The 17,931-nt window shown below is 45.7% G+C and overlaps 1 protein-coding gene across 1 annotated transcript in view; it reads right to left on the bottom strand.

Annotated features, from left to right (window-relative positions):
• Window positions 1-17,931, bottom strand: part of AP3B1 (adaptor related protein complex 3 subunit beta 1) — a 1,191,861-nt gene that overhangs the window by 839,001 nt on the left and 334,929 nt on the right. The window contains exons 10-13 of the mRNA XM_030193246.1: window positions 15,272-15,326; window positions 15,118-15,189; window positions 14,628-14,690; window positions 2,961-3,093 (exon numbers count right to left, since the gene is read on the bottom strand). Coding sequence (XP_030049106.1) covers window positions 2,961-3,093; window positions 14,628-14,690; window positions 15,118-15,189; window positions 15,272-15,326 — 323 coding nt within the window. The remainder of the gene's footprint in view (window positions 1-2,960; window positions 3,094-14,627; window positions 14,691-15,117; window positions 15,190-15,271; window positions 15,327-17,931) is intronic.

Here is a 17,931-nt window from a genome sequence, read left to right as displayed (position 1 = left end):
ATTCCAAGCATCCACCAACATCTTTTTTGAGTCTGCCCCCCTTCAATCTCATTTCATGTCCTCTCGTTCTACCGCCTTCCCATCTCCGGAAAAGATTTGTTTGCGGATTAATACCTTTCAAGCATTTGAACGTCTGTATCATATCACTCTAACCTTTATTTTCTAAGCCAATTGCTTGGAGAACCATATCGGTTTCCTTTTTCTCTTGCTTTTATTTACTCTCCTTACATAAAGGTCTGTGGCCCTATTTATTACTTCTTTCAGCCTGGAACACTGCCCTTCCACTTCTTGTACGTCCTCCCAGCCCATCATCTCCTTCCTCCGGTATTCCCCCATTTTACTCAAGTCAGCATGCTTGAAATCCAGGACTTTGAGTTTAGAGTGGCCGCCCTCCACTTCAGCCGTTTTATCAAACCAAACCGTTTGATGGTCACTGCTTCCCAGGTGTGCACCCACTCGGACATTTGACACACTATCCCCATTTGTGAGCACCAGATCCAGCGTCGCTCCCTCCCTCGTGGGTTCCGTCACCATTTGTCTGAGCAGAGCACTTTGGAAAGCATCCACGATCTCTCTACTTCTTTCTGATTTGGCAGACGGAACCTTCAATCTACATCTGGCAGACTGAAATCTCCCATCAACAGAACCTCTTTTTTCTTTCCTAATTTTTGAATATCTGCGATCAGATCTTTATCTAGTTCCTCTCATTGTGTCGGGGGTCTGTAGACAACACCCACGTGGACAGAGGTTCTATCATCTCTTTTTAAGATGTTAAGAGATACAGACTCTTGCCCAAAATGTGGATTAGCAAATGCTCATCTGGGACACGTGTTCTAGACCTGTCAAAAGATACATAGATTTTGGAATAATGTAGCGGTGCAGGTGTTGGATATATGGAGAACAAAATGGCACCACTCCCCAAGGCAATTATTCAACAGATTCACTCTGCAAGGACAAAAACCGGTTGGAATGGAAGAATACCTGCAGAGGACAATCCTGATGGGGAAAAAAAGCGATATTGCAAGTCTGACTTACTTCAGAAAGCCCCACGGTGGCTCAGTGGCGCTCCCTAATGATACACGTGTTCATTGGAAAGAAGGAAAATCACAGACGGCCTCAAAAAAAAGGGGATGAATATTGTAAAACATGGGCCCCTTTCTGGGACAATTTGACAGCAGTGACTAGAATGCTGAACTCCTGAAGTGTGGGGGGGGGGGGGTGTGGGGGGGGTGGGGTGAGGGGAATAGGAGAGGGCGAAAAGAAAAAAACAGAATGGATATGTACACTGGTATACTTGTTACTTGTTTTATAGAAAATGCTGTAACCATTGCTACTGTAAAGGCTTAATTTAAGATTGATGTTAATAAACAAGATTTAAAAAAAAAGATGAGGGAAGCAGGGGGAGGGGAGGGAGAGGAAAGAGATAGCAGATAAGAGAAAAACTAGTCAGTTATTATAACCCCTTCTAACAAGGTTGGTGTGTAAAAGGTTGTATACTGTAAGGAGGTTGAAGGGTCTAAGCAGCTCAGGAGGCGGTATGGGGCCAGACTACATTCCCTACAAGGCCCTGAGAGAAGGGATCGGAGTGGTAGGTCCCAAAACCCGGTATGGCCCCCACGTGGAAGGGAGGGGGGAAAAGGACTGGAAAGAGCAGCTGCTATGGCAGGCGAGGGCCTGAAGGGGGAGCAGGGATGACAAAGCTCAATACCCTTGGGTTAGAAATCAGTACAAGATTCCTTCCACCTGGGAGGGGGAGGAGGTCTCCAACCAACAGCCTAGCAGAGAAGCAGAGTTAATGGAGTGCTTGGAGGAAGGAGAGGCTGGAGAGACCAACACACCAGGTTTGGAGGAGCCAGTTGACATGGACTGTAATTGTACTTTGGGGCAGAGTTGCAGGGACTGAAGGCAGTGGGTGGTCACAGGAGTCAATTAGCTGTGTTGTGGGCGGTGTACTGCCATTCTGCAACCACCCAAGCGGAAAGACTTTTAAAACTGAAACCCAGGCTGTTGAACTGGGGGAGAACTTGGATTTAAAGGGAAGTTTTTTCTGGTTGCTTTATTTTGGAAACTGAATGGGACTTTAACCCCCTTGAACTGAGATTTTGTGGAGGAGGGGAAATAAACTGTTTGGAACTAAAAGCTGTGTTGTCTGGAAGGACTTTGTTTGTGGACTGCTGAAGGGAGCCTACCACCCCTGAAGGTTTGCTACCGGGATTACAGATATTACAATACCAACTGTGATTTGTATAGTTTTACATTCAATAAAAATTATATTTAAAAATTTAATTTTCTCTTGGGCCTTTGGTATTAGATATGGTATTAATAAAACCAAAGTGCTAATAATTTCCTGGAAAAAAAACCAGTGGAAAATTTCTGCACTTCTTAGATTTTGTACATTTTCACAAAGTGTCAGTACTTAGGTCAAAGAAATGAAGGTGATGCACTTATGTGGGTTAGGAAGAGTTCTGCTTATATTACTCAGTTCTTGCCTAAAATCATTTTATAAAACAAAAAACTTCAACCAATAAAAATTATGTCGTCCTTTATCCTCATCTCCTCAATATTAACTCACCAAACACAGGCATTCCCTCATTTAAATAATCATTGTATACTAACTGCAGTCAAATATTTATATGCCATGTTTCAAAAGGGAAAAAAGAATAATCTTGATCTCTAAAACCTGACTAATTTGGTATTATTTAAAGAAAATACAGACAAAAACAAGTGTTAACATTTGACAATTTAAGAATTTGCTTTATTTCAAGGTGAGTGATCACTAAAAACACTAGAAAAAGTACTTCCTGCTTAGATTCATCTGCTGTTATTGTATTTTGCCATGTGTATTGATTGAAAACATATATCACAGCACACCCTACTCCTTTTCTATCTACTTCCATCTCAAGAGAGTAACATGAAAATTAAATCACTCAAAGAAAACCAAAATGGAACAGAAAGCTTACCATCCCGGTTGGACAGCAAACACACTAGGCCATTCAGGCATGTGTCAGTCACTTCTGAAATGTTGGTTGCACATCGTCCAATAGCTTGGATGGTAGCTGCAGCAAACTGTTTGTCTTGGCTTTTCACATAGGTCTACAGAAAAAATGGATTATCAGCTAAAATAGTAAGAGCACTCCATATTCTGAACACACCAATTCTTCTGTAATTCAAGGACATGAGTAAAAGATACCAGATTACATTTTATGAAAATTATTTTCTGGCTTCAGTTTCTAGGAAAATGATATTAAGAGGATAGAGTGAGAATGACTGTCAAACAAGAGGCCGATGGGCATGCTGTCTACCCTCAAAACAGAATACTTGCCTGATTATAATCGAACGAGAAAAACGCCCAAGTTCCGACCTAAATCGGGAGATGGACGTTTATCTCACAAAAACGAATAACGCGGTATAATCGAAAGCCGAACTTGGACGTTTTCAACAGCACTCCATCGCGGAAGCGTACAAGTTGATGGGGGCGTGTCGGAGGCGTGGTGAAGGCGGGACTGGGGCGTGGTTATCACCCGAACAGAGATGGGCGCCTTTCGCCGATAATGGAAAAAAAGTATGCGTTTGTAGCTAGAATTTAGGGCACTTTTCCTGGACCCTGTTTTTTCACGAATAAGGCCCCAAAAAGTGCCCTAAATGACCAGATTACCCCCAGAGGGAATCGGGGATGACCTCCCCTGACTCCCCCAGTGGTCACTAACCCCCTCCCACCACAAAAAAATGATGTTTCACAACTTTTTATTTTCACCATCAAATGTCATACCCACCTCTCCCTGGCAGCAGTATGCAGGTCCCTGGAGCAGTTGTTAGGGGGTGCAGTGGACTTCAGGCAGGTAGACCCAGGCCCATCCCCCCCTACCTGTTACAATTGTGCTGCTTAATGCTTATTAGTCGTCCAACCCCCCAAACCCACTGTACCCACATGTAGGTGCCCCCCTTCACCCCTTAGGGCTATAGTAATGGTGTACACTTGTGGGCAGTGGGTTTTGAGGGGGATTTGGAGGGCTCAACACACAAGGGAAGGGTGCTATGCACCTGGGAGCTCTTTTACCATTTTTTTTGTTTTTGTAAAAGTGCCCCCTAGGGTGCCCGGTTGGTGTCCTGGCATGTGAGGGGGACCAGTGCACTACGAATCCTGGCCCCTCCCACGAACAAATGCCTTGGATTTATTCGTTTTTGAGCTGTACGCTTTCATTTTCCATTATCGCTGAAAAACAAAAACGCCCAGCTCACAAATTGTCGAATAAAACATGGACGTCTATTTTTTTGTGAAAATACAGTTCGGTCCGCCCCTTCACGGACCCGTTCTCGGAGATAAATGCCCATGGAGATAGACGTTTTCGTTCGATTATGCCCCTCTATATGTTTTTTCTCATCCTCAGCTATCTACAAGATCATGTTGAGAATGTATACTTTAACTACTACCACCATGCAAGACAGCCAGTCACAAACGATGCTCCTTATCTACATTTTCGCTTAGAAAGCATATGCTTTATATAGTGCTTGACTTCTGTTGTGAAATGGAAGCTGTTTATACACTATTTTTTTGGGCCTGCATTTAGTTGTACTCAACATACAATTCTGGTCGCCGCACCTCAAAAAAGACATAGTGGGATTGGAAAAGGTGCAAAGAAGGGCGACAAAGATGATACAGGGAATGGGACGACTTCCCTATCAGGATAGGCTGAAGAGGCTGGGGCTCTTCAGCTTGGAGAAAAGGCGGCTGAGGGGAGATATGATAGAGGTCTGTGGAGCGTCTGTTTACGCGTTCCAAAAAATACTAGGACAAGGGGGCATGCGATGAAGCCACAGTGTGCTAAATTTAAAACGAATCGGAGGAAATGTTTCTTCACTCAACGCATAGTTAAACTCTGGAATTCGCTGCCGGAAAAGGTGGTTAAGGCGGTTAACTTAGCGGATTTCAAAAAAGGGTTGGATGGCTTCCTGGAGGAAAAAGCCATAGAATGTTATTGAATGGACGAGGGAATAATACAGTATTTCTAGGATGGGCAAGACAAAGGTAAAATTATGTCTTACCTGATAATTTTCTTTCCATTAGTCCCTCATCAATCCAGAGACTTGTGGGTTATGTCCCTCCACTAGCAGGTTAGATAGAGAGAACACCAAAGTTCACCCACAAGAGGGCATGTGCAGCCAGTCTCACTTCAGTATACGATACCAAAGCAGTAAGAAAACATTTGAACCATAGTTCACTCTCCTGCCTCTCAAAAACAGCAAATAATCTGAAGGAAAACCCTCCAGCTGCTTCACAGTAACAACTGTTTTCCAAGAACTTGTTGAATCCAAACTTCCAGACCAACAGAAGAACGCGAACCTAAACCACATGAACTATACCAAACTCTGCCATATATACATCATACAGAATCAGCTAATGCGCACCCCAGGGAGGGCCTCTGGATTGATCTGAGGGACTAATGGAAAGAAAATTATCAGGTAAGACATAATTTTACCTTCCATAGCATCCCCAGATCAATCCAGAGACTTGTGGGATGTACCAAAGCAGTCCTCAAGAAGTGTGGGACCGCATACTCCCTGAAGACGGCACCGAAGCGCTGAAAAACGCATCCCGACAAGCCGCGACATCAAGTGGGAAATGTCTAGCAAAAGTGTGTACAGACGCCTAAGTAGCCGCTCTACAAATCTCGTCCAACGGCACCAGCCGGTACTCTGCAACGGACGTGGCCTGAGCTCTAGTCGAATGCGTGCAAATCTGAAGAGGAACCGGCTTCCCCGTGGAAGATACGCAGAGCCAATCGCTTCCCGTAGCCATAGAAGCTACCTGTCCCTTTTGTGTGTCCCGCAAACAGGACAAAGAGCTGATCTGACTTCCGGAAGGAATTAGTAACCTCTAAATATGCGAGAAGAGCCCTTTGACATCCAAACAACGCAACTGGCGAAAATCCTCCGGGTAATCTTCCCGCTTGAAGGTTGGTAAATGCACTACCTGATTAAAGGTGAAAACACGAAATCACCTTCGGCAGAAACGACGGAACCGTACGGACCCAAGACTCCAGCTTCCGAAAAACGCAGAAAGGGATCCCTGCATGACAGAGTCTGCAGCTCTGATACCCTTCTGGCCGAAGCCATGGCCACCAAAACCACCGTCTTCAACATGAGATCCTTCAAAGACGTCTTACTCAGAGGCTCAAATGGGGCCCACTGTAACGCCCTCAGTACTAGGTTCAATTCCGGTACCACCGGCATCTGAGGGGATCAAACATAACTAACGCCCCGGAGAAAACGAACCACATCCAGATGAGCGGCCAATGATCGACCACCTAACTGGCCTCGGAAACAGGCCTCCTGTACCTTAGGAGAGTTCAAAGAGAGGGCCTTCTCAAGCCCCTCATGCAAGAAGGCTAAGATGGACTCGAGAGGAGCCGACTCCGGCGAAATGGCTCAGGACGAGCACCAAGCAACAAATGTTCGCCAGACTCTAGCGTATGCCGAAGAAGCAGATTGCTTGTGCGCTTGCAGCGTCATCCCAATCACTGACTCCAAAACCCCTCTGCGTCTGTGCTGCGACCGCTCAATAGCCAAGCCGTAAGACCAAACGGAATGGAATCCTGCATGATCACTGACCCCTGAATCAGAAGATCGGGAACGTCCGACAGCTGCAACGGGCCGTCTATCAACAGACGCACCAAATCTGCATACCAAGGACGCCTGGGCCAATCCGGAGCCACCAGAATGACCACTCCTGAATGCTGCACGATCCTGCCGAACACCCGACCGAGCATGGGCCATGGAGGAAAGACATACAGGAGATCCTACGGCCACCTTTGCAACAGCGCAACTATTTCTTCGGACCCTGAAAAAGCGAGGCACTTTGGCATTGGAATAATGGGCCATTAGATCCAGTACTGGCATCCCCCAACGAGATATGATCCGGTCGAACACTACTGGAGAGAGCTCCCACTCCCCCACATTCAACTGGTTCCGGCTGAGGAAATCCGCCTGCACATTCAGGACTCCCGCGCTGAGAGCCACTGACAAAATAAATAGCCGTGTTTCCGCCCAGCGGCAAAAGGCAAGCACCTCCGTTGACCACTGAGCGTTCCGAGTGCCCCCTTGGCGATTGACATAAGCTACCACTGTCACATTGTCACAAAGGACTCGTACCGACTGGTTCAGCACCAAAGTCTCAAAGGCTTGCAGTGCCAGCCGAATCGCCCGCAATTCCAGAAGATTGACTGACAACCGAGCCTCCGATGGACTCTGATGAAGCAGGTTGGAACTACAAAACAAAGAGAACAAATTCCCATTCCCCAACTGCAACTGGGGACAGACTCGACTGTACCTAAAGGAAGAAACGTTGGCAAGGTGGCAAGAACTGCCTGACAGCGTTTGAGCTTGCATGTAGACTCCAAGAAAAATCTGTAGTGAAATCCAGGTTGTAAATGTGCAATAGAAAAACTAAGACACATCTGAGCTGAGGTCATCTTGGTCCACTCCTCCTGAAACCAGTACAGGAGTCCTGCCTGAGGAGTGAACTGAGACTCCAGCATTGGAAGATGCAGCAGGCATAGGCTGACCTGGAGTTGAAACAGAGCTCATTCTACCAGCAGCCAGGTGGCTTGTCGTAGTGGAAGTGGAAACCCTGAAAGTGGTTTTCCTGGCCCCACAAAACCTATGACAAAACCAAGCGGATTAAAAATCAGCCTTAAACTCATCCCCTGGCAATCTCAGAGACTTGGAAGTCCATCAGGTCTTTACCAAACTGCCCTAGATCTTCTCCTATCCCAAGATTACTTCCAAAAGGCAGGTTGCCAAATGTGACTTGGAAGCCACATCAGTGGTCTGATGCCTAAGCCAGCGCTAACAGATAGAGACAAGAATTGGCTGGTGTGACTGTGCCCTATAACTGTTGTGCATTGGAGCTAACAAGTACGGCTGAGAACCAGAGACAGATGATGTAGCAGAATATGGCTGTTGCACCATTGCATGCTACAAAAAGCAAGCTGCAGTGGGTCGTGAAAAGCAGCCCTAGAGTTCTGTGCTTATTCTCAGCTGATTGCAACAACTATTAAGCTACCTCTACACTGAAGTAGCTCCTGGACCACTCCCCATGAAATGTAGGTACCCCATACCATGAAAAGATGCCAAAAACACCATAGAAGCAATTAGAGGTACCGGGTACGCTACAGATACCAGGTAGCTGAGGCTAATATGCAAAGGTGTAGCCAGTATCAGTGTGCAAAGAGAGAAAGAGAGAGAGAGAGAGAGAAGGGCAATCTTTAGTACTGAAGAGTTCTGAAAACTGTTCCAGTCATGTAAGAACTACTTGGCCAGGCAAGCAATAAGAGAGAATGAAATAAAATATGCCCCACTGGAAATCTAGCTGAGCCCACAGTTTCTAACAGGTTGGATAAAACCAGCCTTGAACCTGTAACCTTCAGGCTGAAAGGCCAGCCACCCTCCTCAATAAAACTAGTTTGATGTAAACAATACACACACACACCAAATGCCACCAGGGGAGCACAGAGAGTGCAGGATTATCATGGAAACAGAGAGAAACCTGAGAGGCCTGCACTAGCCTCAAAATGTAACATTTCTCACAGAAACATGGAGTCAACAGCCCTAAGCCTGACTAACTAAACAAACTGTACCAGTGGCGTAGGAAGGGGGGGGCGGTGGTTACTTCCTGTTCCGGGGCAGAGAGAGCAGGGAACCAGTGAGGCGCCGACACCCCCCAGCGGCGTGCACTCGGCGGATTGGCTCTCCCGCCCGCCCCTCACCACCTTCCAGGTATGTTCTCGGGGGGGGGGGGGGGGGGGGGTTGCGCCGCGCTGCACCCGGGGGGGGGGGGTGCGCAGCAGCGACCCGCCCCGGGTGTCATCTGCCCTCACGACGCCACTGCTGTACTGCCATGCTCTGAGAAAGGGGAAGAGAAAAAGAGTGAAAACCCTACAGTACGATCCCTAATCCTGATCCCTTTGTCCCTTCCATTAATGATGTACACACACCATGAACCTCATTAAGGAGGGTCTAGAAATATTCTTACTGTAAATTTTTAGATTGTAAGCTCTTTTGAGCAGGGATTGTCTCTCTCTATGTTGGATGTTCAGCGCTGCGTGTGTCTGGTAACGCTATACAAATGAAAATAATAATAATCACCTAATGAAGCACAGGCATCTCTACCAGAAGACTTTCAGATAGTCAGTACTTTCCAAGCTGCAGCTAAAGGCTCTCACTGCCACAGCACAGCTGCAGGGTACTAATGGGTCTCCGACCTCACCCCTGGAAAGCTGTGGGAGACCTGAGTACTCCCACAGGAGTCTGCAAAACTCCCCAGGCCTCCTTTCTCAGAAGCCCTTAAATAACCAATCTGAAGAAACTGGGAGTGATCCACACCAGTTCCCCAGTCACATTTCTGAAAAGTCTACATATAAAACTGCCTGAATTGCAAGCACATCAGGGCCCAGGGGAGCACTGGGGCTTCAGCATTGCCATGTGGAGTGGCAAGAAAGATGGTGCCATCACGTGCGCACGCACACCCAAGAAAACAACTGACCCTGCGCCCCCCAAAATGAGCTGGGAGGGAAGGAGCACACCACTCCATGGAGTTGGGCTGTACAGTGGAACTCCAGCATGGGAAACTGCAGCAGCCCAGTGACTCCCACACTGGGAGCCGCTTTTGCTCTGCCCACTGGCGCAGATAGGATAGTGAGTACTCACCCCCTCGGGAATTGCTGTCACATGCCAAGTCGGTCCTCACACTATCCAGTCGGTACTGCAAGCCGGCATGAGCTTGCCATGCTGGACAAATCTCAGACTGAGGAGATTATTTTATTTTATTTTTTTTTTTTTAAAGGTAGGAGAGGACGCCGGAGCAAAAGAAACCTCAGACTCATTTTAAAGTCAGGAGAGCGAGAACCACAAATCCCAGTCAGGCAGAGAAGAGGAGTTGAAGGGGGAGGAAGGGAGGGACCTGGCACTACCAGGTGTGCACCCAAGTCCCATAACCGGGTCACCTCAGACCCCCGTCACTCAACTAGACCCAGGGGACCAGGCCAGGAGCCAATCAATCCAGAGCTGCACAGATATGACCATCCAACGCGCCCCGCAGCGCGAACACCTTTTGACGGACTCTGACGCCGACACCGGCCCTAAGACCAGCTCCCAGCCTAGCGTTCACGTACCTCTGAAACCTGGAACTCTGAGGACTGAGAAAATACTGCTTAGCCTGCAGGGATCTGTGTTTGTGTCTGTGAAGTTTTTTTGTTTTTTTATTTATTTATTTATTTTTTTTTAAGAGGCAGGAGAGAAACACAGACAGACGAATCTCTAAGCAGCAGTAGGCTGGTGGGGGAGATGGGTAGGGACCTGGCACCACCAGGTGTAACCCCAATGTGCGCAAAGCACCTCAACCCCAAATTTGCTGCTGGTGGGGGGAGACAGGTAGGGACCTGGCACCACCAGGTGCAACCCCAATGTGCGCAAAGCACCTCAACCCCAAATCAAGCTCAACAACCCCAGAGGGAACGGAATAGGAGCCAAATCACTTCAGAGCTGCACAGCATGTCTCTTCACCTGCTAGATAGAGAGAATACTGAAATGAGGCTGGCTGCACATGCCCTCTTATGGGTGAACTTCGGTGTTCCCTCTATCTAACCTGCTAGTGGAGGGACATAACCCATAAGTCTCTGGACTGATCTGGGGACGCTATGGAATTGCTTGTTCTTTTGGCCGCTGTCGGTGACAGGGTGCTGGGCTCGATGGACCCTTGGTCTGTCCCAGCATGGTGATGCTTATGTACTTATAAAGCTGAAAATAAACAAGCACTAAAACAGAAGATACTTACTATATATACAGCACTTAAAGCAAAGGAATACTCAAACCTGCAAACCTTAATTTTACACAGATTGCAATGCACCAGTAGAAATACCTTTAACATTAATGTTGTCTTCAAACAGTAGCCATATATGAACTGAAGAAACAAATTTTAACCTTTTGACCAGCACTATGTGAAAGCAACAAATGTGTTTACAATCTTGCTTACAGTATGTAGGACAATGTACGTTTGTCTCCAAAAGCTTCCTCATTTTCTTATATACAGAGACCTCTAAGGATCTGCTTTGTAAGGATGGCAAAGACCTCTAGTTGCTCTACTAAAATATTATACTTGTGTTTGGAGCCCTACAGTTTCTAGAACAAAGAAAGGGCTCCCTTGACCGGTGAGGGAATGGTGGAAGGAGACACCATTCAAAGGGAAAATCTGACGTATAAAATCCCTGCCTCATTTGAAATCTTTGTCTTTAGTTTTCAGTTCCCTGACCACTGTACCACACTGCAAAGCAACCAGGTTCTCTTAATAGCTCAGCCATTGTACTACAAGGAGCAGAGTGTTGAGAGGTGACAGCTGTTGCATAAGCCTCTATATGTCCCTGAAAGAAATCTGTGGGACCAACAAATCAGAAAAGAGAAAAAGGAGCGCTCAGGGCAGACAAGGATATAGCAGTAAATTTGAATGAATTCTTTGCTTCGATCTTTACAGAAGAAGATGTAAGAGATCTACCTGTACCAGAAATGGTTTTCAAGGGTGACGATGCACAGAAATTGAAAGAAATCTCGGTGAACTTGGACGATGTATTAAGACAAATTGACAAGTTAAAGAGTGATAAATCACCCGGACCAGATGGTATACACCTCGGGGTATTAGAAGAACTCAAACACAAAATTGCTGATCTGCTGCTAGTGATCTGTAACCTGTCGTTAAAGTCGTCTGTCGTACCTGAAGACTGGAGGATGGCCAATGTGCCACCGATTTTTTTAAAAGGTTCCAGGGGTGATCCGAGTAATTTCAGACTGGTAAGCCTGACTTCAGTGCCAGGCAAACTAATGGAAACTATTATAAAGAATAATATTACAGAACAAGCAGACAAACATGGCTTAATGGGACAGAGTCAGCATGGATTCAACCATGGGAGGTCTTGCCTCACCAATTTGTTTAATCTCTTTAAAGGTGTGAATGAACATGTGGATAAAGGTAAGCCAGTTGATGTAATGTATCTAGATTATCAGAAAGCTTTTGACAGCGTCTCTCATTAGAGACTCCTGAGAATAGGAAATCGTGGGATAGGAGGCAAAGTTCTGTTGTGGATTAGGAATTTGTTATTGGACAGAAAATAGAGGGTAGGGAAAAATGGTAATTTTTCTCATGGAGGAGGGTGAAAATAGGAGTGCTGCAGGGATCTGTACTGGGACAGGTGCTATTTAACACATTTATGAATGATCTGGAAATCGGAATGATGAGTGAGGTGATTAAATTTGCAGATGACACAAAACTATTCAAATTTGTCAAAATTCATGCGGAATGTGAAGAATTGCAGAAAGACCTTAGGAAACTGGAAGACTGGGCATCCAAATGACAGATTAAATTTAATGTAGACAAATTGAAAGTGATGCACATTGGGAAGAATAATCTGAATCATAGTTATCAAATGCTAGGGTCCACTTTAGTAGTCAGCACTCAAGAAAAAGACCTATGTGTCATTGTAGACAATACGCTGAAATCTTCTGCCCAGTGTGCGGTGGCAACTAAAAAAGCAAACAGGATGCTAGGCATTATTAGGAGAGGAATGCAAAATTTAATGCCTGTGCATCGCTCCATGGTGAGACCTCACCTTGACTATTGTGTTCAATTCAGGTCGCTGTATCTCAAACAAAAAAATATAGCAGAAATAGAAAAGGTTCAAAGAGCAACCAAAATGATAGAGGGGATGGGACTGCTCCCATATGAGGAAAGGCTAAAGAGGTTAGGGCTCTTCATCTTAGAAAAGAGACAGCTGAGGATACAATTGAGGTCTAAATCCAGAGTGGAGTGGAACGGGTGGAGGTGAATCAGTTTTTCTCTCATTTAAAAAGTACGAAAACCAGGGGACCCTCAATGCAATTGCATGGGAATATTTTTAAAACAAATAAAAGGAAATATTTTTTCACTCAAAAAATAGTTAAGCTCTGGAACTCGTTGCTAGAGGATGTGGTAACAGCAGTTAGTATATCTGGTTTTAAAAAAGGTTTGGACAAGTTCCTGGAGAAAAATTCCACAGCCTGTTATTGAGATGGACATGGGGGAAGACACTGCTTGCCCTGGGTCTGGTAGCGTGGATTGGTGCTACTAATTGTGTTTCTGCCAGGTACTTGTGACCTGGATTGGCCACTTCTGCAAGCAAAATACTGGGCTCTTATGAGAATTGTTTATGGTTCTTCCGGATCTAAGTAAAAATGTGAACTGAAAATTATCCAGTATATAAGCTGGAATAGCTCCATCTAAAACCTTAAATAAAAAACATTAAAAAAAAAACAAGCAAACGAACCCCTGGCCTCTATTGGGAACCAGTGTAATTTTACAGAATACCCCAAAATCTTGTCTGATACTTGTAAAGTAAAGATTAAATGTATCACTGTTTTCTGTACTAACTGAAGCTTTCTTAATTTATACTTTGCGCTCCCCCAAAACATTAAATTACAATAATCTAGCTTTGACAATATCAGCGATTGGACTAGAAGTCTGAATTTGTCAATTTCAAAAAAGCATCCCACTTGTCTCAATTTTAATAAGAAAAATGAGCCTTTGGAGAGACTTAGATCAGATCCAATATGAGCATAAGAGCGAAACTCATTCTTGACAGTTCAGATCTTACAAAAGGGGAGAAAACATTCCAAGAAGGCCAAATGTCTGGTAGACTCATAACATGCCTGTGTTGGGGAAGGGAGCACTAAACAATGCGAGTCAAGAGAGCGAACAGACCAACTAGGAGTATAAGGAATAATTAAAGAAGAAAGATAAGAAGGTGAGCTCGTATGAAGAGTCTTATAAACAATACAGAGAATTTAAATCAAATACAATAACTGACAAGAAGCCAATGAAGTGTTAGTGCATTACGGAAAAGATGGCTTTTCCACCACAGTGTTTAAAAAGTCTGATAGAAAATGTTTGGTAAGATTGACAGCCTGCAACCGCGGTATCTTAAAGATACTCTGCTGTTTTCTCAGTTCCAGAAATACTGATACATATGCCCATTGTCCTAGCAGTGGGTGCCACTTTTTTCTTTGACTTCCATGTAAATGTCTGATCACATATGGGACCAATAAGTTTGTTTTTTCTAGACTACTTGCAATTGGAAAAATTTCTTAAGGACAAACCTGTGCATCAGTAATGTTTCAGGAAGAAAGTACAATTAAGAGATATAGGAGTCATAACTGGAAAAATAATTTATGTCTGCCACCTTTGCTCATATTTTCCAGTAATAGTTTTTCTTTCTCTTAATTAATGGTTTTCTGATGAGGATGACTCTCATGATGTGGTCTAAATTGTACTAAAATTTTCTGATGAAACAGTTGAAAAACTGAATAGCCTTGAAATCAGAACTAAAGAAAAAACTTTAGTTCTGATTTCAAGGCTATTGTAAATTTTTACAAATCTTATTTGCAAAATAATGTTTAAAAAGAACATATATATTGTATAACCTCAATGTACCATGCAACAAACCCTCATATACCAAGAACACTACTAAATCTAAAGATTTGACAAGACAAGTGGTGTTTCAGTATGTACTCTTATGTGAATTTTAGAAATGAAGAATCTTATCACAAACCTGAAATTCTCGAAGCACAGTTGATATGTTTGCTTCATTAGCCAAATTTGTCAGAATTTCAAGCTGAAGGAAAGAACATATCATAAAATTCATAAAAGAAAAAACACTAAGATAAAAAAGTTTGATAAATAAAGATGCTTTGGATTCAATCACATATCCCTTCAGCTAGTCAAACAAGAAATAATTCAGCACCCAAAACTAGATTAGGTTTCTTTTATCACAATAATATATCATATTGGGACACAATCTAAATATATCTACACCTTATATATATATCAAACAAAAATAAACTGTTACATGATCTCCAGTACAACTTAGTGGACAGATTTTATCATCATTCAAAATCAGTACAGCTTCAGATTCAACAAGAAACATGTTCTACAGTGGTTGACTAATAATTTCTTGGACTGGAGGACTACAAATGACCACAAAAGGAAAGAAAAACAAAAAACTTAATATGTATGTTGGTTGCACAAATCCAAAATCATACCTTCAGTGTTTTGATCATAGTTGGATCTGTTGACCTTACATAGAAACTCTTCAGGAAGGGTTCAAACATACCCTAAAAACAGACATACCACAGCTTAGTTTCACAGTACACCAGTCATTTCATGATCCTGTTTTTAACAAAAAGATCTACATACCTTTCTTTGGATGGACATAGTTGCAACATTCTCTAGAACAATATATTGTACCTCCCTGGAAACCAAAGTAAAAGTATTAATTGTAAAAGAAAAATAAACATGAGTAAAACAAAAAAAAAATCCCATGTTTTTACAAAAGAAGAATTGAAAGAACCTCAATCTGAAACTTGGAAAAAAAAAAAAAAAAAAGAGGCTAGGTCAATCCAAAAGCAGTATGATACAAGTTTCTGTATTTTCGCACAATTTATATTCCAGACATGATAGATCCTACTCTAAATACCATTAAAAGAAAAAGAATATGTTAGATATTTATTCAGTGGGATTATCAAAATATATTGTTCTGACCTTGAAAAGTACTACTTGGCTTGACAATCGGTTTAAAACAGAGTTTAGAACATCATTATGAGAAGACTCAGAACTCTTGAGACAAAATCTTCTTTAATGCAGTACTCAAACAAGGAAAAATAACTTACAGTTCAGAAATGCTGGGCAACAGAGTTTTTGCCCTGCACACTGGGGAGTCTGTTCTCAACCAGCTCTCTCTCCATGCACAAGCTGGGAGGATTTCATCAATATGCTAGTAGTAATGTTTATACTTTTACACTAGTAAAATCTTGATAGAGTCACAATGGCTTGAAGGGATCATGCAGCAAAAATACAACATTGGCACTTTCAGTTCACTGAGGAAACTTGCTGCAGACTAAGATTTAGAGACCCATAAGTACATAAGTGTTGCTATACTGGGACAGACCAAAGTCCATCAAGCCCAGCATCCTGTTTTTAACAGTGGCCAATCCAGGTTACAAGTACCTGGCAAGATCCCAAAACAGTACAATACATTTTATGCTGCTTATCAGGGCCGGTCTTAGGCAGAGGCGACCGAGGCGGCCGCATAGGGCCCCGCGCGGCGCACCTCAACTCTGCCTCGCCGCCAGACCACCGCTGCTCGCCTGCCTTCAACCCATGTCCAACGACGCGCGACTCTCCTTGTTCCCCTGCTCCCCCTCCCTCCAGCCACCTGAGCCCCCCTCCCGTCTGAGCCCCTCCCCTCCCAGACCCGCCAAACGACCCTCTTCTGCCACCCGACCCGGCCGGCACCTCACCTGACCCAGCATTTTTTTAAAAATCTCCAAGCGGCGGTGCGTGCGTCTGAGTAAAAGAAGAAAAAACGCTTCGCAGTTCGTCCGTCAGCCGGCCTTCCCTCGTGTCCCGCCCTCTGATGTAACTTCCGCAAAGCGGGACATGAGGGAAGGCCGGCCGATGGACTAACTGCAAAGCGTTTTTTCTTCTTTTACTCAGAGGCACGTACCGCCACTTGGAGATTTTTTTTTAAATGCTGGGTCTGGTGAGGTGCCGGCCGGGTCGGGTGGCAGAAGAGGGTCGTTTGGCAGGTCGGGGGGGGGGGGGCTCAGACAGGAGGGGGCTCAGGTGGTTGGAGGGAGGGGAGCAGGGGAGGGAGGAGAGTCGCGTCGCTGGACATGGGTGGAGGGCAGGGGAGGGGGTTTCTGGACATAGGTGGATGGCAGGGGAGGGCAGGGAGGAAAGGAGGGTCGCTGGACATGGGTAGATGGCAGGGGAGGGGGGTTTCTGGACATAGGTGGATGGCAGGGGAGGGCAGGGAGGACAGGAGGGTCGCTGGACATGGGTAGATGGCAGGGGAGGGGGGTTTCTGGACATAGGTGGATGGCAGGGGAGGGCAGGGGGGTCGCTGGACATGGGTGGATGGAGGGGAGGGGGGTTTCAGGACATAGGTGGATGGCAAGGGAGGACAGGAGGGTCGCTGGACATGGATGGATGGCAGGGGAGGGGGTTTCTAGACATAGGTGGATGGCAGTTGGCAGGGGAGGGCAGGGGAGGGCAGGGGGGGGACAGGAGGGTTGCTGGACATGGGTGGATGGAGGGGAGGGGGGTTTCTGGACATAGGTGGATGGCAAGGGAGGACAGGAGGGTCGCTGGACATGGGTGGATGGAGGGAAGGGGGGTTTCTAGACATAGGTGGATGGCAGTTGGCAGGGGAGGGCAGGGGGGACAGGAGGGTCGCTGGACATGGGTGGATGGAGGGAAGGGGGTTTCTAGACATAGGTGGATGGCAGTTGGCAGGGGAGGGCAGGGGGGACAGGAGGGTTGCTGGACATGGGTGGATGGAGGGGAGGGGGGTTTCTGGACATAGGTGGATGGCAAGGGAGGACAGGAGGGTCGCTGGACATGGGTGGATGGCAGGGGAGGGTGGTTTCTGGACATAGGTGGATGGCAAGGGAGGACAGGAGGGTCGCTGGACATGGATGGATGGCAGGGGAGGGGGTTTCTAGACATAGGTGGATGGCAGTTGGCAGGGGAGGGCAGGGGAGGGCAGGGGGGGGACAGGAGGGTTGCTGGACATGGGTGGATGGAGGGGAGGGGGGGTTTCTGGACATAGGTGGATGGCAAGGGAGGACAGGAGGGTCGCTGGACATGGGTGGATGGAGGGAAGGGGGGTTTCTAGACATAGGTGGATGGCAGTTGGCAGGGGAGGGCAGGGGGGACAGGAGGGTCGCTGGACATGGGTGGATGGAGGGAAGGGGTTTCTAGACATAGGTGGATGGCAGTTGGCAGGGGAGGGCAGGGGAGGGACAGGAGGGTTGCTGGACATGGGTGGATGGAGGGGAGGGGGGTTTCTGGAC

The sequence above is a fragment of the Microcaecilia unicolor genome, chromosome 2, assembly GCF_901765095.1.
Source record: "Microcaecilia unicolor chromosome 2, aMicUni1.1, whole genome shotgun sequence".
Lineage (NCBI taxonomy): Eukaryota > Metazoa > Chordata > Amphibia > Gymnophiona > Siphonopidae > Microcaecilia > Microcaecilia unicolor.
This window is presented reverse-complemented; position numbering and strand designations above follow the sequence as displayed.